The sequence below is a fragment of the Balaenoptera acutorostrata genome, chromosome 3 (genome assembly GCF_949987535.1).
Source record: "Balaenoptera acutorostrata chromosome 3, mBalAcu1.1, whole genome shotgun sequence".
Lineage (NCBI taxonomy): Eukaryota > Metazoa > Chordata > Mammalia > Artiodactyla > Balaenopteridae > Balaenoptera > Balaenoptera acutorostrata.
This window is the reverse complement of record NC_080066.1, coordinates 61591981-61619826: the sequence shown is the minus strand read 5'-3', so window position 1 is coordinate 61619826 and position 27846 is coordinate 61591981. Positions and strand designations below refer to the sequence as shown.

Genomic DNA, 27846 nt, shown 5'->3' with positions numbered 1-27846 from the left:
TGTGAAATACCCACCACCTAGGACAGTGAGGCACAGAGGTGGTGCTTATTAATGAGTGAATAACTGGCTGCTGCTGCTGCTTGGTGCAAATCAATAGGAGGCTGAGATGAAAAGGTATTGGTGAGAGCACCTGGGAAAGGTGATTAGCCAGGGAGATTGCAGGAGAATGAGATGATTAAGGATGAGCAAATGGGCATCTTTAAGGGCCAACTGAGGAGGGAGTGCAGGGTTGTAATGGCAGGTAAGACAGTAAACAGGCAGTTTCGTGTGTGGCTGAGAATGTGGTTTTCTGCCCTAGACCACCTAGTCTCTGTGTGGCTCTGGGTAAATTTGTTAATCTTTCTAAGCCTCAATTACCCCACCAGTAAAATGAAGCTGATAACCATAATACCTTCACCTAAGGTTGTGATGGAGGTTAATTGAGCAAATGGCCATAAAAAGTCTGGCATGGGGTAAGCTCTCAATAACTGTTCATTACTACTATGATCGATGCAAGATTGGGGGAAGAGTGTGAAATGCTGCAATGTAAAAAGATGTTTCTGTAATCTTTCTAAGTCTTGTTCCAAAATGCCCTACCCAGGAATAGACTTCATGTGTTACCTTGCTTCCAACACACATCTACACGAAAATGTCTCCTCATTGCCAACCCCCTCACCAGCCTTTTCTCCTTTCCAATGACTCTTCTGAGAGCTAGTCTAGCGCTTGGCAAAATAAGTTCTCCATAAATATTTGTTGATGTTCACTGCACTTCTCCCAGACGATGCTTAGGTGTTACTTTGTCAGGAAAATCGCGATGTGGAGTGGGAGATATTAGTGTCTCCGACCTCCTTAGGGGACAACGGGCTAGGTAGAAAGACAGCGTTCTTCGGACTCTGAATCACCTATAAGCCTGGCATAGTAAACGCAGCTCAATAGGAGGGGACTGGGTTTGGTCCTCTGAAACTTCCCTAAGGAGCCGTCTGCATCCAAGGGCGGCCAGAGGCCAAGAAGGATGCTGAGCTTTCGTCTCCTTTAAGAGGCGTGGCCTCACTGTAGCCACCACGGGAGTGATTGGCTGAAGCTGCCGGTCCGGGGGCGGGACTCGGTTGCCGGGGAGCGGCGCGGTGGCCGGGCGGAGACTGCGGCGGCTGCGCGGAGGAGCGAGGTGCTTGCTGGGCTAGGGGTGGGCGACGGCGCCGGGGGCTGCGGTGAACGCTTCGCAGGCCGTGCAGTTCGCAGAGGGGAGGCGCCGTCGCCATTGACGCCTCGCTCGGTGGGCGCGTTCCGCTCGCCGAGCAGGGCCCCAGCCGACCGCCGGCACCATGGGCCAGTGCGGCATCACCTCCTCCAAGACCGTGCTGGTGTTTCTCAACCTCATCTTCTGGGTGAGCGTGGCCGGCGGGCGGGAGAGGGCGGGGGGCCGGCCGTGCGGCCCGAAGGAGGCCTCGGCTGAAGCGCCTATGGGGCCCAGCGGGGACCCAGGCTGGGCCGGGGCTGGCGCTGAGGAAGTGAGGGAGCGAGGGGGCCCTGTGGCGGAGGCGCGGGGGCCGCTTCGTTAGGTCCCTCTCTGGCCGGGACGAAGGCTCCGGGCGTAGATGGCGGTGAGAGGAAGCCCTCGGGGGCTTCTTGCGGCCTCCGCGCTCGGGCCCGATGCCCCCGCCGACGAGCTCTGTGCCAGGGGCCGGCGCTGAGAGGCCCCCCCGGCCTCCCCACTCCCCAGAACAGCCTGCTGGACGGAGAGCTCTCATTGCAGATTCTTTCAGGACACCAGGCTCGAAATAGGATATTCCCCAAAGGGTCGGGCTCCGCTTTCTTTGTCGGGGCCTGGAGCCCTGGCAGCTCCAGTGGCAGCCCCGAGGCGTGCGAGCAAATGGTGCAGAAGTGCGGGGACGCTACCGACTCAGGGGTGAGGGATTTTGCCTTAGAGCTTGTTGTGTATGGAGAACTGGTTGACTGGTTACCAGCCCAGAAAACGGAACGGTTTCAACTTGAGAAGCCAAATAATCCTGTAACCAAGAAAATCAGTCTGTTTGTTTGGTCCTGGGGATGGGTAGCCTGAGATTATAAACCTTGGTTAAATATGACTCGGATGTCACAAGATCTTGAAAGCGATGAGTTAGTTCACTTTCAATGAAGGGTGGCTTATAAATATTTTGGACACGCCCTCAAAGAAAGGGGTGTTTATAGCCCTTTCATCTTACTTCAGGTCCTTATCTCGCCAAGGACTTTTGTAATAACCTGTGTTATTCCTGTCAGTCTCTCCACCCTCTAGTTCATCTGGACCTTGCACCCGGATAAATCTTATTAAGCATTTCTTCCCTCACATCACTTTATTTCATTTAAAAAATAAACACCCTCCCACACCCCAAAAGCTTCAGCAGTAGATTAAGGTTCAGCCTCCTCTTGGTATTGCAGTTGAAGTCCTCAGTCACCTTTCCGTCCTCACCATTGACCATGTTCTTAAACACTTGCTGTCCTGGACACACTTCCCTGTCCCCAGTCCCCAGGACACTTCTTGAACATTCCCACTTCCCATACTTTTGTATGTCCCCATTCAACTCTTTCCCACAAACATACCTAAATTAGGAGGAATCCTTTTCTTCTTACAACCCATTCCCCCCTCCCCCAACAGAGGAGGAAACTTTTCATATCCTGACTGCTGTAGCATAAAAGGATAATTACATATAATAAGGCACTTACTACACACATGTATTGCCATAGAGTCTTTCAGGATATTTACGGTGTGATGGAAAGAATCCTGACTGGTAGGGCCTATAGTACTGTTCAGAATCACCCACGTGTCATTGATGTTTCCATGATTTCTTCTTTTCCAATTAGAGCAGTGTTTCTTATACTTTAGTTTGACTTACAAGCCTTTTTAAAAGCTAAAAGAGTTTTCAGGGCTCTCCAGATGAGAAACACTATTAGATAAGAAGATTCTTAGGTATAGACTTAGCTTTGTAGCCTTTACAGTTCCTTGTGATTTTTATGGGCATAACACTTTGATTTTGGAGAAGAGTCTGTGTACTGTCAGGTGAGTTCTAGGCTATTCAAGCTCAGGGACTGGAATTGCTAATGAAACAAAATACTGGAAATGCAGGAGCCATTTCCTTTAAATAATTAAATTTTCATTTAAAATAGCAGTTAATTCAAAGGTTCATTAATCTTTGGAAACTATGTTAAGTATAGGTACTATTGGCACTTAGTGAAGAAGGTTATGATGAACTTCAGTTGTGCTTTTCATAGTGGCTTCTTGCCAAGACTGAAGTTAAACTGTGTGGTAAAAACACTCTTTATCTAGGTTAGTAGGATAATAAAACGTTTGTGAGCTGTGATGAGGAAGGTAAGCAGACGTGCAGGGAAAAAAATTGTGGCATACAGCAGGATTAGTGCAACATAACTAAGGAGGAAGCAATATTAGATATGTCTCGCACCAAAGTATTAGTTTAAGACCAACTATTGGAATCTGACGATGTTGGTAATCATAGCTAATATTTGAGTGCTTTTTAAACCCAGGCACTGTGCTAAGCACTTTACATGGAGTATCCTCATAACAACTCCATCTGGCAGGGAATATTGTGCTTCTTTTACAGATGAGGACGTTAAAGTTTACTTAAAGGGGCACACGCAAGGTGGGGCAGAGCCAGCCTTCACACCCACGTTGTCCTGTGCTCTAGAGCCTGTGGTGTTAGGGCAAAGGGGAATTTCAAAAGATTTGGAAAGGGGAAGGAACTCTTTAGGCTGTGTTAGACTCACTTGCTCTAAAACACTGATTTTAACCTTGTTTAAAACCTGCCCCAGCATTTAAGCTACACTATTTAACTTGTCAGTTTAAAAAATTAGGTCATTATGAGGAAGTACATAAAACAGATGTTAACCTGTTCTTCCTGGGAATTTGTAATGCATTCTTCAGTTCTAATAAGTATATTCTTATATAGTGGCCCCTTCCTCCTTTTAATGCCTTAATCTGTAAGTGGAAGAATAAGCATTCCCTACACAGAGCATCTCTAAAGTTTATCTAGGTTCCCTTGGGCAACTTCAGCAAAGTTGCCCACGCTCTGTTGCACTGGCTCTTCACTATCAGATGGTAATGACTGATTGTTGATAAGTGTTAAAGTTTAATTGCTTTGTCAACATCTTTAAACTGCACCTCTCTATATCATGATATCCTGGTTCCGTTGGCAGCTTGTTCAAAGAGCTGTGATGTGGAAATAGATAGGTACTTGAAATACTTAGGATCGGCATTAAATGATCTGACAGCCAAAGTTGTTAGTGTTGACTTGGTGTAGATTATTTTGGACAGTGCAGTCTAAGGAAGTTACTATGGAAAGGCACAGACAAAGGGGAAACAGTGGTTTCTAAAATCCTGAAGGTTGTCTTAGTGGAAATTGAGAGTGCCTCACCGAATTCCAAAATATTAGGGCCTATAGCATGAAAGGTAATTTTGGACTAGGGAAGGGAGGTACAACTTGGATCTCTTTGTTTTTTATGGAGTGGCATAGCTTTAAATGTAAGCGTATTAGTTCTAGACCCATGATAAGTTTTGGAAGACAGGAGTGTTTGAGTTACATGACTAAATTTTGAAGGCTATTGGAACAGTCATTAACCTCTTCTCTAAACTGCACTTTTGCACCAAGGTCAGACAAGAGTCTTAATTCAGTGGGTCATTTGATCTGACCCAGGAGGCCTCATCTAAAACAAGTTTAAATCAGTACTTTATAATTTCAGGTTTTTATTCTGGCAAGTTAATTGAGTACTTAATGAAGACCCATGTTATACAAATTACCTTTACTTTTCCTACCCTGCGAGAAAAACCAGTTGGCTAGTATTAATTTGCTCATATGTGTCTTAGGCATTATAGGGACTACAGGAGAAAGCTTTGTCCATGCTTGCAGAATTTATAGTCTGGCACATTTGCTTAGGGTGTTGTTTTTCATCAGTATGAAAGGCCATAGTAATGCTAACACAGCTGTGGAGTGGGAAATACCACAAGGTTAAACACCTTTTAAATGCTTTTGGAAACAACTTTGGCACCTTCACTAATCATCATTCACTCATATGAAATACCCTTTACATACAAATCATATTTAAAAGCCTTATATAAGCATTAAAATTTACCTTATCTTAAAAAAAGTTTCATATTACCCTTCCCTCTGTGAATACATATAATTAAGGAAAATTGCTTTGTTAAACAAATACAACACAAATGTTTAAACACCTACTTTGTGCTTATATTACTGATAGAATGGTGGAAAAATGAATTATCTCTGTTCTTACAGAACGTTTTTTTTTTGGTGGAGCAAGGCAATTAAAAATAAGCAAGGAAAGTATCAGATAGTGATGTGTTATGCAGAGACTTAAAACAGGGTGATGTGATAGAGTGATTGGGTGGCTGCTTTAGGTTGGCAAAGAAGTCTTCTCCAAGGAGGTGAAATTTAATCTGGAATATGTGAAGGAACAGATTTTGGGGTGATTTGGAGGAGATGGGGGACATTTAAGACAAGGAACAGCCTACAGGCCCTAAGGCAAGAATATACTTGGTGTGTTCAAATTACCAAAAGAAAGCTTAACTATACTTTCATGCTTTTGTTTAAAAGATAAAAATTTATAATGAAATATTTCAAGGAAGACTTCTTCACAAATCTCCATATACATATTTTGTGTTTTCTAGCACATCTTGCACATTTGAGTTGAGAATATGATACTTTAAAACCGGAACCTTCATCTAACATCCTGGAATTTGTTTGTCCACCTCCTGTATTCCTATCATCATGAATGACTGCTCTGACAAAGAATATGTCATTGGAACACACCTTCAGCTAACAGATTTCTTTTTTCTTAGTTATTTTTCAATTCACTAGAAGAAAAGCAAGTTATGGTAAATATTAGGAGACCTATTTCTTAACTTTGACAGTTAAGAAAATGAATGTTTCCAGTCTTACTACATTCTCAGTCAGCTGTCCACCATACCAAGTGCCTTGTGGCTCTGAGTAATCATTAACTGGAAGAGCGCATAGCATTGGGAACTTAGTCAGGAAAGCTCTCTTTAGTTGGCAGTTTAAGGAAAAGGTTGTTTATTAGCTCTTCAGGATATTTATCATGCTTTGAAATATTTTAATGAATTTTATTCCATAAGATCCAACTTAGGTTAGGATTTTTGCAGAAAATTTATTCCATAAAATTTATACTTGCATCAAACAAGTATATTCTAAGAATCATCACTCAGTAAATACTTGTTGAATATCTGTGCTTTACATGTTTCTGAGAAATGCAAAAAGCTACAGTTCCTGCTTTCTGACAGCTTATAGGAAGAGGGGTCAGACAGGCAAAACCATTTAATATTCTATTGAATTTAATTTCTAGCTGCTCCCCCTTCCCCCTCCCCCTCCTCCTTCCCCTTATACTCGTGGAGAGTCTCAAGTCTTCCTTTAAAAATATCATCTCTTTCCTCCTTCCCCCTCCTTAATAGTTTGGTAGAGTCAGTAGATGAGAACAATTATTTTCATTGATGTATTTGTTCTTGGTTTACTAAAAGGGAATCTATAGTACATGCTGACATACCGTATTTTACATTGTTGCTGCTACTGATTAAACACATAACCCAAGCAAGGACAAACTCTACTATTATAAAGCTTAAGGACCTCAGGCTCCAGTAGTAATAACTGACTCTTTACAGTTAGAGTAGGGTATGAGGACAGAGGGTCTCAAAGAAAAATGCATGTTTAAATTACGTGCTTCTCAGATGACCCCTGGAGCCCTGCAATCTGAAAATATCTAATTTCCATGCTGTGACAATAATGTGGCTGTGGCAGTTGCGGATCTCCAATTTCATTGCAACCTGAACGTTTGGGGTCTTTCAATTCCTGTATATAAATTGGATTAAATAGAACAACTTTGTTAAGCTAGATGAACAAAGACTATAAAAAACCAAGTACAGAAACAGTGAAAATAGGACAAAATTGAGAACCATGACCTTTGGAATATCATCGGAGTAATATTGGTTTAAAGGATTAAAATACTTTTTCTTTAAGAATAATGGCAATAATGATGGTGATACTGATAATGATGGCGGAAGTGGCTTACTGTCAAAATTTTACCCGTCCAAGTAGTGTTTTTTTTTTTTTTTAATAAATTTATTTATTTATTTATTTTTGGCTGTGTTGGGTCTTCGTTTCTGTGCAAGGGCTTTCTCTAGTTGTGGCAAGCGGGGGCCACTCTTCATCGCGGTGCGTGGGCCTCTCACTGTCGCGGCCTCTCGTTGCGGAGCACAGGCTTCAGACGCGCAGGCTCAGTAGTTGTGGCTCACGGGCTTAGTTGCTCCGTGGCATGTGGGATCTTCCCAGACCAGGGCTCGAACCCGTGTCCCCTGCATTGGCAGGCAGATTCTCAACCACTGCGCCACCAGGGAAGCCCAAGTAGGGTTTTTTTGTTTGTTTGTTTTTTACTTGTCTCCTTGATAGGTGACATTTATGGGGGGAAAAAAAAAGATGTGTACTGAAAGGATCAGAATTGTGTTAGATAGTCAGAACACATCTAAAGATGAGTCAAAGCTAGGCAGACCCAAGAAAAGTGATAAACAGGGAAGATTTGCAGAAGTGCCTTAAATATTTGGGATTGAAGAGATACCTATTTTATGTTGGTGGTTAAGGACAGATCTAAGAATTCTTCTGTGAAAGAACAACAAAGTCTCAATTTCAGATATAATTTTAAATATTTACTTTTATGATTATGCAAATAATATATTTGCTTTTTAAAGAAGACACTAAAAAGTATTTTAAACTAACGTTACCATAATTCCACCACACAGAGACAACCAGTATTAATATTTTGGTGGGTTTTTTTCCTTTTTTTAAATGTCTGCATGTAAGTGTGTTTTTCCCCTAACACACCACAAACATATTACTAAATTATGCTTTAACATATTTAAGGGCTATAATGGAAATATACCTCTGGATGCTAGGGTTTTTTCTTTTGTTTTCGCTATTATAATTTTGTTATAATATTATAACATTTTGATGAACATACCTTATACAAATCTTTGTTTCCATCTGACTTATTTTCTTAAGAATAGACTCCTAGAAGTGCAGTTAGTAGGTACAAAAGTATAAATGCTGAGGCCAATAATGTGTTGCCAGATAGCTCTCCAGAAAGATTATTCTATATTAATCTATACTTCTGTGAGCTCTTCTCTTTGTACCCTTACATATCTTTGAATACTGCTTGCCTTTATTATTGACCAATTTGTTAGGTTGAAAATGATATATTTTAATAGCTTCAGAAATTTTTGGTTAGAGTAGCTTTAATTTCTGAAAGAGGATTTGAAATCTTTGGGATAGTTTTTTTTCTTGAGTGATAAGAGAGTAAATGAAATATGCAGGCATTGGACTTGGTAAGAGTAATTATATTTAATGATATGAAGTATTTCATCAGAGTAAGTCAGAATTGAAACAAATACGTTTGACTAGAGAATATTACGGTAAGTAGAATGCTGAAAGATTTGAGGTGATTTTAAGACACTTGTAATGGCACGAAGAGGATGGAGTTTGGAAAAGCTTTCAGAAATGCACTGCATAGAATTACCAATGGGTTCTTTGTAGGAGAGAAGCGAGGTACATGGAAAACTAATATGACTGTACAGGAGACTGAATTAAATGTTAAAAGATAGGTACATAAGATGGATTTTTGATGCTGTTTTTCCCCTCTCTGCTTTTTGAAATCTGCATTCTTACGAAGTCTAGAATACATGGTGGTTTTTGCCAGGTCTTTCTACTCTTTCTGCCAACATTCCAGTCGCTTCTGCTTTACCAATTGATTGTTGGAGGCAAAAATCACACTGAAGGAGTAGTTCTTGCAGGCAACAAGAATTTGTGAGCCACTCTGCTTTTTAGCTGAATGACTTCAGATGGTCCCCTCTTCTTTACACTGTCCTGATTCTTTCCCTTCTACAAATGAATCCATGACTACTGTATACCACTGCAAGAAAATCACTCCTGCTCTTCTTTGCTTTATCTTCACCCATATGCTCTGTGGGATGTGGGATGCACCTTCACATTTCTAAATTTCCATATAGATGCACTTTTCACAACAGAGCTGTTTTATCTCCTGGCTTGTAACAAGGCTGTTTTGTTTTTAATGTTCCCCGATTCCAGTGGCAAGTTTCACTGTGGTTGATGTGCTCCCTTTCATTTCATATTCCTTCTTCCTTAGAAAAGTAAAGAATTTAGGAGTTTTGTGGATTTTAGCATTTCATCATCTTTCACAGAGGATTTCAAAAGTACAAAAACAAAACAATTAGTTTCTAAAACCAAAACACTGGTTTCTAAACTGTAGAAAAATCAATCTTACATAACATTGAAATTTCTTATTTTAAAGGGGCTTCACATTTGTATGTATTGAATATGTAGTGGAAGGGTAAAAGGATAAAGTGAAGTGTCATACTTCTGGAACTCATACTTCTAAAGTTTTCTGACAGGTAGCTTTATTTCTGGAGGAACAGCTTGGTGTTGCGCAAAAGCACTGGCTTTCCTAAAGTTTTAAAATTTTGTGACTTAATTTAGAACATGAGTTTATTAAAAGGTAAAGAAGAATGGTTTTCAAAAAATTCTTTTTTCTATAGTTTCAGCTCTCAGCCTTTCCCTTAAATTTCCCTTCACTTATTTGTAAAAAGGATGAATATTTTTAGTATACTGTCCTGGCACAAATCCTCCTTATAGACTCAGATTTTCTCAGCGGTGACTAATGCAGTTCAGCTGCTTCCAAGTTCTACATTTCATTCCCTCTTCTCCTGCACCTCCTCTTCCCCCCACTGCAGCTGGTTTGTTGGCAAAGCCCAGATCCTTTGATAGATCTCAATCCCAGCATTACCCTTCAGAAGGATTTAACCCTGCTTACCTTTTAGGCTTTCTAATAGCCACAACTCCTATATCAAAAATCTGCATGACTACCAAGTCCCTAGTTAGGAATTACTTATAACCTTCTTCCGTTTACCATATAAGCTCTACCTATGTTTTTCATACTGATGGTTGGATGTCATTAAAGCAGTTGTTTATTGCTGTTTTTAGGTTTTCAGCTGTTGTTGGGACACCTTCTCTATATTTTCAAAGCAATTGATGTCATTTCATAAATTGTTTATTATACAACTTGTATTAAGCACTATATATACATGTCGTTAAAAGAAGAAATTTTTGAAGTTACCTTCAATTTAGGAGACAGTCTCTATCAGTAATTTGATTTATTTAGTTTCATATCAGCAATCGGTGCAGTTTCTGCTTTGGTGTGTGCAACTGCTAAGTTGCTTCCCAATGTACGTTGTCAAAACAGAAGCGTTATGTTTTCAACTCTGCTGTGTGATTTGGATGTTGACTAGTTTGCAGCCTGGGAAAAGAAACTGCTTTCAAGTCTATTAGAAAAGAACAGGCGGCTTTACAAATGGCATTTCCTCCTAGCCTTCCATTGCATTCGTTATCTGTATGGGTGGAGGATGGCCGCACTGGAAGCATTTCACTTGGCCCACTCCCAGGCAGCACCAAGTGTAAGCCTTATAGGGATCTCTAGGTTGAAAACTCATCATTTCATGTTTAAAATGCAGATGGTTCTTCACTTTCCCATGCTTCAGATTAATTGTTGAGTACATATATCTTCCAGTTTTATCCTGTTTTTTTTTCAAATTTATGTGGTCTTAAATTTCATTTACTAGGAGCTCAAAGATGGAATTCATTTTAATTCAAGCCATTTAAGAAATGAAGATTGCCTATGAGAGTAAGAAAAGCTAAGAATCCAAAGGATAGAAAGATGACTAGTGAAGACAAACTAGACAGAATTTTTTGCTTCATATTTAGGATTCTTCTAATTCTGTTTAGGGACTAAAAGTATTTACTGTAACAAAATGTGTGTGTGTATACACGAGTGTGTTTGTATATCACACATATGTAGTCAAGAAAAAGTAATATTTGGTAAGAGTGTTAAGTATTCCATGTACTTCTGTAGTTAATGCACCCAGACTATTAAGCTTTTTCTCCTCTCTCCCTTCTCCTATGCCTTCCATCATCCCATAATAATATGTCACCAAAGTAAGTATGTCAGTGAACTGAGGGTCTTTGAACAGGTACAGTTGCTGTAGGTGAAGCATTTATAAACTAATGTATTCCAGATGTCATGGCCATCAGGAATTCAGTAAGCTGGATTAAGTTTCCAAATCTTGTTTGAATGGTGGACTAAAAACTATAAGCATTGGACTGAAGAGAAACAAAGCAAATTCAAACCAAAGCTTTATGATTGAGATAGGAGGGCAATTTCAAGCGACTGGATGAAATGAAGTGTACTCAATGAATTTTGACAAATACCTTCTATGTGCCAGGCACTGTTCTAGGTGCTGGATGGTGGTACAGGGCTGAAAGACTGACAGGCAAAGTTTGTGCCCTAAAGGCATGCTGAGACATATATAGTTATAATTGCAACAGTTGTAACAAATGCTCTGTTAGAGCTGTGCAGGGGGTGGCATGTGACCAAGTGCACCTAATCCAACCTGAAATGGTGGAGAATGGCTTCCAAAAGGAAGAGGGGATATTTAAACTGCATTTTAATGGGTGACAAGGAGTTCCCAGGCAGATGAAGAGAGGGCATTCCAAAGATAACAGCAGAGGTAAAGAAGTAAGAGGATATGTGGTACATTTGGAAATAACAGCTTTCTGTTGTTCAGGGTACATGAGAGGTAATGGAGTCTGAGCCTGAAAAGCAGGGAGGAACAGCTTAGTTTATCAGGGGCCTTATTTGCCTCATCTTTTTTTTTTTTTTATTAAATACATTTTTATTATAATTATCGATTTACATGCAGTTGTAAAAGATAATATAAAGATGCCATTACACATTATCCAGTTCCCGCAATAATAACATCTTGCAAAACTATAGTACAATACAATAACCAGGATACTGAAATTTATAGTCAAAATACAGGACATTTCCATCCCACAAGGATCCCTCAGTTTGCCCTTTTATAACCTAATCCATTTCCCTCTTGCCCCTACCCTGTCCTTAACTGTTGGCCACCACTAATCTATCTTCCATTTCTATAATTCTGTCATATCAAGAATGTTATATAGGTAGAATCATACAGTATGGAAATTTGGGGAATTGGCTTTTTTTAAACTCTATTTGCCTCATCTTGATTTTAAACATGCTAATGCCTTGATCCGTTTTATATTTTTAACAAAAATAACTGATCATACAAAGAACATATTATGAAGGGACAGGGAGGGTCAGCAAGTAAGGTTTAGGGTGAACAGCGGTAAGGCCCACATTAAGACAGAAGCACTGCAGAGGGTTGAAGAGAAGTTACGGTATTCAGGTAGTGTTTTCATAGTAAATCTGAAGGAGTTTGGTGATTGATGGGATGCAGAGGTAGGACAAAGAAAGAAAATAGAGTAACTCTCAGGCATTTCACTAGAAAAAGCTAACTGTCTGGTGCCATTTGCTCTGAAATACGGAATATGAGGGAAGGTTTAAGGGAGTGGGCAGGAAGGCAGTGAGGGTTTGAGGTAAGCTGAGGGCGAGGTGTCTGTGGGGCTTCCACTTGGGGATGTAGTTCTGAGATGATGGCTTAGGTAGACAGCTGCAGTGGCTGGTGAAGCCATGGCTAGTATAGCCCAAGGAGAGCCTACAAAATGAGAACTATTTAAATAGGGCTGAAGGTAGAACCCTGGAGATCCCTAACATTTGTCTGGTAAAGAAGAGTCCATGAAGAGAATGAGACAGCAAGCAGTGAGAGAAATAGGAAGAAAGCCAGCAGTGGGGCCTCTTGAAAGCCAGAGGAGGGTCTTAAAAGAATATGGTTTTTTAGACTTTCCTGGTGGCGCAGTGGTTAAGAATCCGCCTGCCAATGCAGGGGACATGGATTCGAACCCTGGTCCGGGAAGATCCCACGTACCGTGGAGCAGCTAAGCCCGTACGCCACAACTACTGAGCCTGCGCTCTAGAGCCCGCAAGCCACAACTACTGAAGCCTGTGCACCTAGAGCCCGTGCTCTGCAACAAGAGAAGCCACCGCAATGAGAAGCCTGCGCACTGCAACGAAGAGTAGCCCCTGCTCTCCTCAACTAGAGGAAGCCCGCGTGCGCAGCAACAAAGACCCAATGCAGCCAAAAATAAATAAAATAAAATAAAATAAATAAAATTTTTTAAAAAGCTTTAAAAAAAAGAATATGGGTTTTTGAATTGCCTCCATTATTCTAGTCGTGTCTTCTCTTTTTAAAAGTTCTTTATTATTTTTTTAAAAAATCAATCTACTTTCTCAACTTTCCATAAATGGCATGTTTTTCTTCCAGATCTGAATGATTCTATTGGCCTGGTATATGAAAATATACTGATGACGCCCAAGCTTACAGGGTCCCACAGACTTAAGAAATAAACTGAGCTTCCAGGTTGAGAGGAGTTAACGATATTTCCAGTATCATTGTGGAGGCTCTTTTCTAGTTTGAAGATTAATGATTTATGTGTTAAAATTTTGAAGAATGGTGAAATAATTCTTTTCATGTGAATGTCTCAAAGTGCTCTATAAATGATAATTCATTAAACCAAATGTTTTAACGCTTAACCTCACACTGTATTTGCTCATTCACATAAAAGCAAGCAGCATTGGGCTGTCAGTATTGTGCTGGTACACAATGACAGCGAAATTGACAATGATAAGAGGAAAATGTATGTAAAACTCTGTAACTGGAGCATTGTGTCTGGAGTAGCAGCTGTTCCATGACTTTTCTGCATTCACTTTCCCTTTAGGTGCTCTAAAACCTTGTTACTCAAAGTGTAGTTCCAGAATCAGCAGCATCAGCACCACCTGGGAGCTTGTTGGAAATGCAGAATCTCAGGCCCCACCCCCAGACCTACTGAATCAGTCTGCAGTTTAATAAGATCTTCTGGTGATTCCTATTCATGTAGTTTGAGAAATACGATTCTAAAGAATAAATAGACCTAAAGGGTTTGTACAGTTCTTTAGTAAAGTAGCCCTCTAGCTATGAGAATGGTAAATATCATAGTCTCAACTAGGACAGCAAATGTTTTAGAAATGGGTATCATGCTTATTAGTTGCTATTGTATTTTCTTTCCCCAAGTCGATAGATGGAGATTATAAATGCAGATTCTGGAGTCAGATTGCCTGGGTTCAAATCCTGCCTCTGCCACGTGTACCCGATTTCCCCATTTGTTGGGGGCAGTCCCCACCTCCACACCGACCCTTATTCGACATGTAATTGAGCTACAGAAGCCCTTTGGGATGTGTGTGTGTTTTCATTCTTTTTTTTGTGTGTGTGTGTGTGTGTGTGTTTTCATTCTTGTCATCAGTCTTACTTACTGGATTTGTGGTTTCTTGGTCCTAGATGAACCAGCAGTTACCGAAAAGTAGATGGAGCTTGGAAGACTTTACAACTTTAGTAAGGAAATGCTCTTACTAATGAATAATTTTCAGCTTCACAGAAAAAAAGTCTACAAAGAGATTTAAAAGTGGTGGAAAATCTCATTGAGTTATAACATGCTAAGAAATAGTGGGGATTTTTACCAGCAGGGGTTGGAGAGTTTTACCAGCGCTCTGACCTTGTTTTCTACAGGGAGCAGCTGGCATTTTATGCTATGTGGGAGCCTATGTCTTCATCACTTACGACGACTATGACCACTTCTTTGAAGATGTGTACACTCTCATCCCTGCTGTGGTGATCATAGCTGTAGGAGCCCTGCTCTTCATTATTGGGCTAATTGGCTGCTGTGCCACAATCCGGGAAAGCCGCTGTGGACTTGCCACGGTAAGTTAGCTCTTCACTGATCGCGTGTGTCGTCATAGTATGTGGGAATATTCATTTGTGTTACTTGCTTGAATTGAGCATGAAACTCCATTTTCTCTTTGACTCTCTTTATAATTGGAACAGAATTAGCACTTGTCTTAAACTTCTAGCAGTTATCTCAGATAATTGCTTTTTATCAAGAGAGTATTTAGAGTTATTTTTTCATTTGTATTTAATTTTTGACAATGTTTCCTTACATTTTCCTTACAGTTTGTCATCATCCTACTCTTGGTTTTTGTCACAGAAGTTGTTGTAGTGGTTTTGGGATATGTTTACAGAGCAAAGGTATGTTGTCTACTGGAATGTATATGTTTTAAAAGGTGGCTTAAGTGTTTCAAGTGAAATAGAACAAACGCATTTTCAGAGTTAACATTTTCTTTTGCCTGACTTCAGTTTAGCCACTGCTTTGAAAATGTAAAGATAATTAGAAATTATATGTCAGGACTTCTTGTCTCATTTAATATCCAAAGTGTTAATTCTACTACTGTCCTAGTTTGTAGGAAGTTTTCTTTAAATGACCATAGGATGATCTGCAAATGAATAGTTGGTCAGCTGAGAACTTTGTTCAAATTTCCTCAGCCTATAGATTCCCTATATAGATTCCTAGATTTCTGTTTTAGAAGAACTAAACTGAGGATTTCATTTTCCATTGCCTCTTTTAAAAAAATGCGTTGGTCCTGGACATAGAAAAAGGTGATTGGGAGTTGTAATCCTGCAACTTGTGCCTGAGGAAAAAGGGGTCCTACCAACTCAAACACTAAGGCAACTATTGCCAGCCACTCCCTTCTTGCCCCTCTTTCCTCTTTTCTGGTCATTTCTTCTTTTCTTTCCCCTTCCTTTCTGTTTTGCTTGCTTTTGCTTTCCATCTACAGTACCATTTAAGGCTAAACAGGCTGCTTTAAATTAATTTGGGGATAACTATAGAGCTGTTATAAAGGCATAGTAGGGTTATTCTCATTGTAACTTATGATTTTGAGTCAAAGGCATGATATGCCAATTTAATATTCAACCATTGCTACATAAAGTACCAGACAACTATGCCAAAAAAAGAATGCAGTGGATTATGCCCCTACCTATGATCTGGTTATCAATTTTATAATCCTACCACATCACTGATAAAATTACCAAATAGGTCTATCATCTTAGAAGGGTAAGGAGAATCTGGTACAAGCAAACTATATTAAATGACACTTTAGTTGCCACTTGGCAATACATTATGAAGAGTTTACTTCCTGTCTTCTCATTCACATACATTGAACTGCAGCTTTTCATAAGGTGCCACTTCTAAGGACTGATTTTTTTTTTTAACCTGCTGATTACTTTTACATATTTGGCCAAGTCTAATTAAACGTTAAATAAGTAAAATGGAAATAATGTTGGTATTTGTTCCAAAAGTATCTTGTGGGGGCTTTTTAAGTTGTTTAATTTTTACCTCCTTTAGGAAAGGAAAATGAGTAGGTCTTCTGAGAACCCACTGAAAACTTATTTGAAAGAGAAGGTGGTCTATTTATAAGTTAGGACACCTATCTCAGGGCTCAAATGCTTTCTCCCTCTTGAATAAATTGGTAGCCTGCCATCTTGCACACAGTCTTCTCTGTGATTGCTTTTTTTTTTTTTTTTTTTTAAAGGAAGAATTTATAGCTACTTTATTTATTTATTTATTTATTTATTTATTTGGCTGTGTTGGGTCTTCGGTTCGTGCGAGGGCTTTCTCTAGTTACGGCAAGTGGGGGCCACTCTTCATCGTGGTGCGGGGACCGCTCTTCATCGCGGTGCGCGGGCCTTTCACTATCGCGGCCCCTCCCGTTGCGGGGCACAGGCTCCAGACGCGCAGGCTCAGTAGTTGTGGCTCACGGGCCCAGCTGCTCCGTGGCATGTGGGATCTTCCCAGACCAGGGCTCGAACCCGTGTCCCCTGCATTAGCAGGCAGATTCTCAACCACTGCGCCACCAGGGAAGCCCTGTGATTGCTTTTAATGTGTGTGATATAATATGTCTGAAGTTTTACCTGAATCTACATGGAGGCCGGAAGGGAGAAAACTTTTTTCTTACAAGAAATTCACAGAAATATCTTGCCACTTTGCACACATGCCATTAGGGCATTTTAGCTGGAGCCTTGACTAATGTTACTTTTACCAGTATTTTTGAGGGACTGAATTCTTTGTTTTGATTCAGGTGGAAAATGAGGTTGATCGCAGCATTCAGAAAGTGTATAAGACCTACAATGGAACCAACCCTGATGCTGCTAGCCGGGCTATTGATTATGTACAGAGACAGGTGAGTTCTTCTGAGGCTAATTTGTTTTTGAGGACCAATCACTGTTGAGTAAACATTAAACTTAACTCTATTACTATGTAAATTAGCAGTATACATTTACAGCCATGGTTAGCTTCATGATGAGTCCAATAATCTTTTTTTTTTTTTCAAATGCAGCTACACATGAGTCGTTAAGCTAAATGATCAATGCTATTTTTTTTTAATATAAATTTATTTATTTATTTTTTGGCTGCCTTGGGTCTTTGTTGCTGCCGCGTGGGCTTTTTCTAGTTGCGGCAAGCGGGGGCTACTCTTTCTTGAGGAGCACGGGCTTCTCATTGCGGTGGCTTCTCTTCTTGCGGAACACGGGCTCTAGGCACGTGGGCTTCAGTAGTCGTGGCACGTGGGCTCAGTAGTTGTGGCTCACAGGCTCAGTAATTGTGGCTCACAGGCTTAGTTGCTCCACGGCATGTGGGATCTTCCTGGACCAGGGCTTGAACCCGTGTCCCCTGCATTGGCAGGTGGATTCTTAACCACTGCACCACCAGGGAAGTCCAAGTCCGATAATCTTACCTTCATCCTTGAAAAGTTTTTTTTCCACCATTACCTAGTCACAGCCAGATAAGAAGCATCTGATTTTCCCTTAAAAATAATTAGCTAAAGAGGTGATAATGGAAGAGAGGTACGCGTCACAGGAAAGTTCAGCATCCAGATGGACTTTAGAGGAGGTGAGAAGTCTTCATATACCTTGAGAAGGCAAGACCAGAAAGGATAACAGACAAAACCATTAAAAAAAAATTATTGTAGACAATTTGAAACATACCTGAAGGTAGAGAGAATCATACAGTAGATCTTTGTATCCATAAACCCACCTCAAAGTTGTCAGCTTTTTGTCAATCTTGTTTCATCTATTACTCCCACATATCATTTGCTAGATTAACTTAAAGTAAATCCCAGACATTTCAGACAAAATATTTTAAATACTTTGTCATTGGAAATAATATTTAACTCAGGATCAGATATTTAACAGGCAAAGTGTAAAGATTTTTCTTAGCTATAAACTACCCCTTGTGGACAATATGATTTCTCAAATGGAGGTTCTAGAGCCACTAATTACATGTGGCTATTTAAATTAAAATTAAAAATTCAGTTCCTTAGTCACACTAGCCACATTTGAATTGCTCAATAGCCCCATGTAGCTAGGTGCTACCATACCGAGCATACAGACGCAGAACATTTCTGTCATTGCAGAAAGTTCTGTTGGACATCACTGGTCTAAAAGTAGCTTAAAGCTCTTCAGTGCATGGAACTCTAAAGTTCAGCACAGGGGTATGTGTTCTGTGACGAGTAATATCTCTGTTCTCTTCTCTGTTAGCTGCATTGTTGTGGAATTCACAACTATTCAGACTGGGAAAATACAGACTGGTTCAAAGAAACCAAAAACCAGAGTGTCCCTCTTAGCTGTTGCAGAGAGACCGCCAGCAGCTGTAATGGCAGTCTGGCCCACCCCTCTGACCTCTATGCCGAGGTAAGTTCAGTTTCTTGGCCAACACTTGAATCTAGCCTGGTAGCTTTTTTTTCTTGGTGAATTATCTCTACCTGGAACTTCTTTTCTACCTTCTTTTACTTGTCTTTAATGCCGTTTTTAATTTTAATATAAATTATTTTCAAATGCATTATCTTTTTTCCCTCTTTTAGTTTCTGTCATTTCCATTTCTGCCAGTGAATAGTAATATGTGACCTTGCAGCTTTCACTTTTTAAAAAGACTAATGAGGATGACTTTGGGTGTTTTAGGGGTGTGAGGCTCTAGTTGTGAAGAAGCTACAAGAAATCATGATGCATGTTATCTGGGCAGCACTGGCATTTGCAGCTATTCAGGTAAGCACAGCTAGCCAAGGAGTTTTCAGAGTGTACTGATTCTCTGATGTCAACCCTGAATGGTTTTAATCACTAAGTGCAGTTAATCTTTGTGTATATAGATAACTTGGAAAGGATTGAGGTACCAGACACCAGTTTCCAGCATCTTCCATTTCCTGTCTCTAGACATAGACCCAGAATGGTCCCAGAAACCAGAGATATGGATGGGGGAACCATGTGCGAGGGGACTCCTTATCTTATTTTCTTGACTTGATTAGTGAGTGACCTGTTCAAAATACAAACTGTTGTCATAATGTATTCTTGGGAGGTGCTTCAGTAGAACTTCACAGAATTAAAAAAAAAAATCAAACTGCTGTATTTTAGCCTGGAAATGGAAAGTTTTATTTTAATCTTTTTTAAAATTTCTCCTTCCATTTCTTGCTTTTCTGTCGTCAAGGGTTTTATATGTTCATATACATAAGACTAGTGGCACTACACTAGTCTCTTACAGTAACAGGAGCAATTTTATCACTTTACAGGAAAGACCTTTAATTAAAAACTGAGGTTTTAACCTCCCTTGTATTTGTGGACTTAGTTTTTTTAGAAGGACTGTCATCAAGAAGTCTGTACACCACTTGGCATATTTGGAAATGTACCATGTCTTTCTGGTAGCTGAGGGGACTTGTCCCAGCTCCTACCAGTGAAAACAGTCTTTTTCCCCCTTAATAATAGCTTGTACAAAGTAGCTGGTAATTGTTTTAATTACCTGTCACTTTATCAAAAAAAACCCCATACACATCCTTTATCCCTCATACCCACATAAAAAACAAATAAGAAAGATGGCTATTTTTCTGCCCAGTATAATCTACATTCCTAGTTTCTCGGGTATATACATTATATCTTAGGGATTCTGTTAGAGGAATATTACAACTATTTGAAAATGATTGAAAATCCTTTGCATCAGATCTAGTTCTCAGAGTGTTCTTTAGTGTTCTTTTAGTATGTTCTTGAAACATGCTTCAAGTCTAGAGAATCTACTTTAAGAAAGTTTTGATATCACTTAATTGTTAGATAAACCAACATAATTGCTAGTTTAATAGGGTTTTATATGTTCATATACATAAATCAAGACTAGTGGCACTACACTAGTCTCTTACAGTAACAGGAGCAATTTTATCCAGTCCCTGGTTTTAAAGGCCATGAAAATGAGGGAGAGCAAGGATAGCATGACTTACGACCATCACTAAAGCTCGAACCCCGTCTCCATGTGTACTCTGCCTCCAATTACAAATTGAAGAATTAAGATTCTCAGAAGATTAAATTCCTAAATTCTGTTATGAAATCTGACAGCAAATTGACACTTAAGCTGGTTAGAATATACAATGTAATAGCATTGAAAAATGATTAGCACTTTTCTTCAGGTTCTAAAGTGGGGAAGCTCTAAGAGCTATCACAGGAAATTCAATTTTAAATAATGGGAAAGATTGATTTTTGGTAGTGTTTTGAGTATCAAAACTATTTAAGCGTTGTCTCCTTTGATCTTGAGTGTGATTTGTGAACTATTAAGCTACATTTCATTGATGTTCTAAGGCATAAAGGTGAATTTAAGAAGAAATTTTCTCATAAACTTAATTTACCAGTAAAAACCTCTTGTTTGAGTGTTGGTCATCTGTGGGCCAGTCTAGCCCACCACCTCTTTTTGTGTGAGCCCCACACATTTTATGTATTGTCCATGACTGCTTTTGTGTTATGGTGACAGAGTTGAATAGTTGCAGCAGAGACCAACTTTGTCTCTTGGTTCACAAAGCCTAAGATATTTACTGTATTGCCCTTTATGAACCATTTGCCCACCCTTGTTCTAGTCTTGTTAAGTGGTCTAGGTTTGGGTAGGACCAAAATTACCAAGAAAGAAAAACCTGAAAAATATAAGAGAATGAGATTTTTAAAATTTTGCTACACCCATTATACTATTAGTTTCTTAATGAGCAAGAAATTTCACTTCTTTGAGAGTAGCCAGCCTCTTAAATGAACAAATGATCAGCTATAAATTTTATATTTCAACAGTCTGGTCATAATAATAAAATCTAGGTTTTGATTTGGCAAGCTCTTAAGTGTCAGCTGTGGGTAAGGCTCTCTGTAAAGGCAGTATGGGGAAAATGGGAATTGTCAGTCTTTGGAGTCTCACAACGTTGGCATGTCCTTAAGATGGAATGATCGAAAGCAAAATTTCACAGAGAACTGGTTCCCAAGGCCTTGTTGCATTTTTCTGGTCTGTATGCCAAGTGTGAAGGAGGTTGAGACTGCTGTTTCCTTCCTGCCTCTTCTGACTTCTATTTTAATTCATTAAAATGAGTTAAAATACATAAATGAGTAGCACTTCAGATTGGGCCCCCAGATAGTTAAAATTGAGTGGCTTGTTTCTGACCACCTTTTTAAAAAAGTATTTCAAGTAATTCTTCCTTAAAAACTTAAAACCAAAGCATGGGAAGCTAATTCTTGAGTGGCTAAGATTTTTTTTTTAATTTTGGGGAAATTAATCTTAATTGTTAACTTTTTGAAAATTTCTTAATTGAAAAACCCATTTGATAAAATTTTCTTCAAAGATACAAATTTAGTAAGAGGTAAGCCTCCCTCTCAAGTCTTGACCCCAGTTCTCAAATCCCCCCTTGCAGAGGCAACCACTGTTCCCAGTTTCCTGTATATCCTTCCAGAAGTAGTTTGTGGTTAGACAAGCACATAAATATTTTTTATGCAAATAGAAGCTTATAGGATGCAATTTTCTACCTTTCTTTCTTAAGATAATTGTATGCAACCTCCAGTTTTGAGAAACAATGCAGACAGAATTCTGTATGCCTTGCTCAGTTTCCTTCAGTGGTTAACATTTTGCAAAACTATTATATATCACAACCAGGATATTGGCCTTGATACAATCCACTGATTTTTTTTAGATTTCTCATTTCTATGTGTGTATTCAATTCTGTACAATTTTATGACTTGTTTGGTTCTTGTATCCATCATCATAGTCAAAATACTGAACAGTTGCAACACTACAAGTGTCCGCCTGATACTCTTTTATAATTGCACCCACCTCTGTCCTATGCCCCCTCCCCCATACCCTGGTAACCACTAATCTGTCCTCCATATCTAAAATTTTATCATTTCAAAAGTATCATAAAAGGTACAAAAGGTTACATATAATATGTGATATGTAACCTTTTGTACCTTCTTAAAAACAAATTAATATGCTACTGTGGCAATATAGTATTCCATTTTTTGGACATACTTCATAATTTATCTAATCTGCATTAATGGGCACTTATGGAAGTGTCGCTATTACAGAAATGCAAGTAGTGAATATCCTCTGTATATATGGGCAAAGTCTGTAGCAAAAAATTTGTAGTCATGAAATTGAGGGGTCAGAGAATATGGATGACTTTTTGATAGGTATTTCTAAATTTTTCTCAGAAAAGAGTGTTCTCAGTGTGCAGTTCTAATTACCTTGTATAAAATACCTACTTCCCCATAATGCCACCTGCCTAGTATATCATAGAGCATTTTAGTCCTTGGCAGTTTTTTAAATCACCACTTGCCTATGTATTTACTAATCATTTTTTGCAGTTGCTGGGTGTTATATTTGGACTAAGTGTAGATTAGTTCTCATGATGTGACTACTACAGGGGAAAGTTTCATTGCAAGAAATCACACTGGAGCTAAATTGTGTGATATTTTAAAATCTGTTTTTGGAAAATTTCAATAATTGATGAGATTTTAGTATAGCAAAGCTTTGGAAATAGACCTGTAATACTTAGTGATGAGGTTTGCACTGTAAGACGTTATTGTGTAGTGCTTAGTGTTTTTTTTTTTTAATTGTAGTATTTAATGTTCTTAAACAGACTCATTTCCAAGCATGAGTAGGGTTTTGTCAAGTTTATTTAATTGTTTTTAAATCAGTGCAAGTTGATTTAATTGAAATTAAAGTCAGGAAAAAAAGGATACTTATTTCAGACCCCATTTTGAGAATGCTGACTCCTTAGGTAGAAGTTAACCAACTGAAAGGAATGTGAGGAGGTGGGGATGGGAAGAGATCTTTTCCCCAAGCTAATCAGTGGCTTCAGAGCTAGCATTTTTATTGCTCAATTTAACACTGCCTGGGAACATAATTGTGTTTGATCTTATAGCTGTTCTAAGAATGTTTTGCTGTACAGTGAGCGGAAATATATTTCTTTAGGAATTAGATACTAAACATGTCTAGAATTGGCTTAAGATATTTAGTAAACTTTCAACAATATCCACTTTTAAAATGTCTTTAAGATGCTTTGCACTAGTAAGCACTCAGCAAATATTGATATAATGAAACTGATGAATTCAAGAAGCAAGTATATATCCTGAATGGGTAGAATAGAGGCTAATAAATAAGGGCAGAAATTGGAGAGTGTGACTTCATCATGGAGAATTCAGTTTGAGGACATCCTTTTTCTCTGTACATGTGTCTCATTAGTAATCTTCTACTTCAGACTTTGAGAGTCTTGTTTATGGATCGGGTACACTTTGTCGAAATTAGATTGACCCCATATGTACAGAGGGCCCTGCCTTTTAAAAATCAAATAACTGAGACCTTTCACTGTCTATGAAAAGTTAGAGCAGCAAATTAATTTATTTAGCTCTTTAGTACCTGTTTATATTTTGTAAGAAGCCAGGTCAAAAATTCTAGAATCGTTTCTCTTTAATCCAGCTTAATCCTCTCGCTTATCCAAAATAACATGGCATTACTATTCCAGTTTGCTACCACAGAAGGATTAGGCCTTATTAAAATAAAATGATGAAGGAAGAGTGACCTTTAAAAAGTAATATGTATATAATACCACAGAGCCAAACCTAGATTTCAAAAATAGTGAATAATTGTGGAACAAAAACCTTCAAACTATACTTTGTGGTATCAGGATTGGTTTTCCCCCATAGGGCTTTTGGGCTACTTATGTATTGGGCTTTTCATTTTGTGGTTTGTTATAAAGTTTATCTCCCTTTATCTCCCCCAAATCCAGATGCTTAAAAACACCACCATTAAATTTGCTCACCATACATAGTCTTGATCATTCCGCTCCCTAGACCTTTGCTGTTCAGTACTGTAGCCACTAGCCACATATGTCTAAATTTAAATTAATTTTAATAAAATAAAAACTGCAACTCCTTAGTTGCGCTAGTTACATTTCAAGTGCTCAGTAGCCACACGTGGCTAGTGGCTGCCATATTTGACAGCTCAGTATAGACTGTTTGCATCATTGCAGAAAGTTCTTTCGTACAGCACTGCTCTAGATTGAGGTGGGAATGGCACTAGGAGAGACTTGATTCTCTGCTGGCTTCACAAATTGTTCTTAGATGTGAAGCAGGGAAGCTAAAACTTGGTACTTAGTTCCTAAAAAGATAATGTATTCATTTGAAATTGCTTCCGTTACTGTTAGTGCTTTTTTGATGATTTGAGATCTTTGAACTTAGAGACAGTTCCATTGCCAACAAAGAAATACGCACTTGCTGTAAGAGGGTTTTCAGCCTCTTTTTTTTTCCGTTGTTGTTTTCTTCCCACAGCTGCTGGGCATGCTGTGTGCCTGCATCGTATTGTGCAGAAGGAGTAGAGATCCTGCTTACGAGCTGCTCATCACCGGTGGAACCTATGCATAGTAGAAAACTCAAACCTGAGCTTTTTTAGTCTTGTTCTGATTTGGAAGGTGAATTGAGCAGGTCCACTGCTATTGGCCTCCTGAGTTCATTTAGTTAAAGCACACGTACACAGGTGTCGGACAGAGCAGTTTGGCTCTTCACGTGTCCACCTTCTTACCTACCCACCTGTGAGTTTCTTTTCCCCTGTTCTAGCTGACTCTCCATGTCCGTAAGTGTTTCAGTACGGTGGTAAATGTTCTAATCTCAGAACCATTTGCGAGTTGCGTAGTGTGGTAGAATTAAAGGCGGACATGAGCCTGCTTCTGTTACCTCCAAGCAGTAATGGGACTGCTGCTGAAGTATCACCGGGTCCTTTCAGTCTTCACAGTGGAGAACTCTTGGCCAAAGGTTTTTGGGGGGAGGGGGAGACAGTCAGCTGTCTGGTTAAAGTTAATACCAGATGGTGCCCCTCATCAGTGTCCTTTTAAAAAATATACACTATAGTTCAGTAAGATAGCAACTGTACAAAATGGCTAAAATAGATTTTAGAATCATACAGCGTGTATCTTGGTTCATCTTCAAAATCAGACTGATCTTTGAAACTAGCGGTTTTTAATCAAAGCTGGCTTTATAGGAGGAGTGTAATGTATGCACTACTGTTTTAAAACAATTAGTGTGAGTGTGTGCGTGTGTTTTTTTGTATGATTGAGCCCATTCATCGTAAGTCTAAACTCGTTAGAAATAATGTACCCATGTAGACTAGCAAAATAGTATGCAGATGTGATCTCAGTTGTAAATAGAAAAATCTAATTCAATAAACTCGTATCACCCCCTCAACATGTAATTTTTAATTATTTGGAGATACTTCAATTCCAGAGCAGCAGTATAATGTTTTAAATGTTGGTGCTATCTGCAGTTCATTATGCTTTGCATATGTTTTTATTATATCTGTTGCTAAATTCTAAAGGCCTTGATATTCAAAAAACTACAGATGCTTTTCAGTCCAGTATATCCTACAAATATGGAGCACCTACTGTGTGCATGGCATTGGGGATACAGTGATGGTGCTGTCCTCTTCTTCAAGGAATGTGGAATGCTAGTATCAGAGACACATACAGAAGCAGATAATTTCCATACAGTGCAGTGATTGTAGTGGTAAAAGAATGGGATCCCAAAAGAGGTGCCTGGAGAGGTCAGAGGCAACTTCCTGGAGGAGAGGCCCAAGCCCAGAGGCTGAATAGGCTTTGTGGGAGAGGGTACACAGGAATGTGAAATGGGATGGAGTGTGCAGGGAGCTACATTGTGCCTGGGGCTTAAAATACAACGCTGGGAAAAGAAGTTAAATTGGCAAAGCCCAGGTCCTCTAGGGTCTTACATGACATCCTGTGGAAGTCAGATTTTACTTGAAGGTAGAAGCAGTCATGTGTGAACATGGTAGTGGTGCAGGCGGACCTGTCATAGGCGTCCCTGTAGCTGTGGGGATGGGCTAAAGGGGCCATGCGAGGCCTCAGTGAGGTGGATGTAGTAGTTTAGGAGAGAGCTCGAGGGCTCTTTGGAGTGGGGCCCTGTTGGTGGAGGTGGTGTGGGGGGTGGACTCAGGAGAAATTAGGAGTCACGGAGAATGGCAGAATTTGATCATTGATTGGCCATGGGGCAGAGAGAAGGGAGAGGAAGGAAGGAGTCTAGGATGAGTCCCAGGTTTCTGGCTCAGTCAACTGGGGAAACAGAATTGTTGCAGAGATATGGAGCCAGTAAGGACCACATCTAGGGACATGAGTTCATGTTCAGTTTTGGATCCATCAATTTTAAGATGCCTAAATATTGTGCAAGTCTGTCCTGCCTGAAAATGGAAATGATGTGAGAAAGGAGAGGAGTAAAAACTAACTTTTGTTCACAAAGTGGAAGTTAACCAAAACATGCCTGATTTTAGAGAACTGTAGGAGATTTGCTATGTTCTCTTGACCCATCGCATCTCTTGTTCCTACCCATTGCACGTTGGGCAAGAATGTTTCGCTTGTCTTTGTGGCCTTTGACTACCACCTTCCCCATTCCCCAGTCCTGTCTCTCCCCAGCCTTGCTTCCAGTTTTCCATATGTACCATTCTATGGCTACCCTGTCACAGGTTGGAGCTGAGGTGAGCGATAGCTGGACTGTGGTGTTGGTTGCCCTCAGCTCTTTCTGCGTTGACCTACCTAGCTGAGCCTCCACAGTAGGAAAATGCTTTGCGAAAATATGCCAATTGGTAACCCACTCCTTGAACTGGCCCAAGAAGACTAATTCCACACCGCTGTCCTTCGCTCATTCCCTGGCTTGCCTGATGAGAGAGAGCATCCTCTCCTGTGCTCTGTCAGCTGGACCCAAATCAACCGTGCTAACAGTGAAGCCAAAAAGACAAGGGGAGATGGTAGCTCTGGGGCATTTAAACCATTCTAATCCCTGCCAGCTTTAAATTGTGCTTAATACCTGTCATAGTCATGGAAATGCCTTTTTCCTTTGGGAACCTCTGGATGAGTAATCTCTTCATGTTGACCAGGGCCATACAAATTCACCTTCTACCTGCTTCAGGGTCTTCAGGGTCTCTGCCATACCACATGGTGCTGAGACTAGGAGTTTGTGTTACCCTGAGACCCTAATTCCCAGGGCTTATTCTCTAGAGCAGGGGTCCCCAACCCCTGGGCTGTGGACCAGTAGCCGTCCGTGGCCTGTTAGGAACCAGGCTGCACAGCAGGAGGTGAGCCGCAGGCAAGTGAGCGAAGCTTCATCTGTATTTACAGCCGCTCCCCATCACTTGTATTACCGCCTGAGCTCCACCTCCTGTCAGATCAGTGGCGGCATTAGATTCTCATAGGAGCGCGAACCCTACTGTGAGCTGCACATGCAAGGGATCTAGGTTGCACGCTCCTTATGAGAATCTAATGCCTGATGATCTGAGGTGGAGCTGAGACGGTGATGCTAGCGGCTGCACGTACAGGTTATCATTAGCAGAGAGGTTTGACTGCACAGAGACCATAATAAATTAATTGCCTGCAGACTTATGTCAAAACCCTATCAGTGAGTGGCGAGTGAAAACAAGCTCAGGGCTCCTGCTGGTTCTGCATTTTGGTGAGTTGTATAATTATTTCATTTTATATTACAATGTAATAATAATAGAAATAAAGTGTACAGTAAATGTAATGCGCTTGAATCATCGTGAAACCATTCCCCTCCACCCCCGGTCCATGGAAAAATTATCTTCCACAAAACTGGTCCTTGGTGCCACGAAGGTTGGGGAG

The 27846-nt window shown here is 39.9% G+C and overlaps 1 protein-coding gene across 1 annotated transcript; it reads left to right on the top strand.

The window, feature by feature from the left end:
* Positions 1-1102: 1102 nt before the first annotated feature.
* Positions 1103-25411, top strand: TSPAN3 (tetraspanin 3). Its single transcript, XM_007197650.2, has 7 exons — positions 1103-1364; positions 14576-14767; positions 15017-15091; positions 16981-17082; positions 18437-18589; positions 18857-18940; positions 24503-25411. The coding sequence occupies exons 1-7, from the start codon at positions 1302-1304 to the stop codon at positions 24593-24595; spliced, it is 762 nt and encodes a 253-aa protein (XP_007197712.1). The 5' UTR covers positions 1103-1301; the 3' UTR covers positions 24596-25411.
* Positions 25412-27846: the final 2435 nt, after the last annotated feature.

Bases quoted from the DNA above. Each gene is read 5' to 3' on its own strand.
- TSPAN3 (XM_007197650.2), top strand. From the start codon at position 1,302: ATGGGCCAGTGCGGCATCACCTCCTCCAAGACCGTGCTGGTGTTTCTC. The intron at 1,365-14,575 runs GTGAGCGTGGCC...TGTTTTCTACAG, and splicing joins TTCTCAACCTCATCTTCTGG to GGAGCAGCTGGCATTTTATG. The intron at 18,590-18,856 runs GTAAGTTCAGTT...TGGGTGTTTTAG, and splicing joins CCTCTGACCTCTATGCCGAG to GGGTGTGAGGCTCTAGTTGT.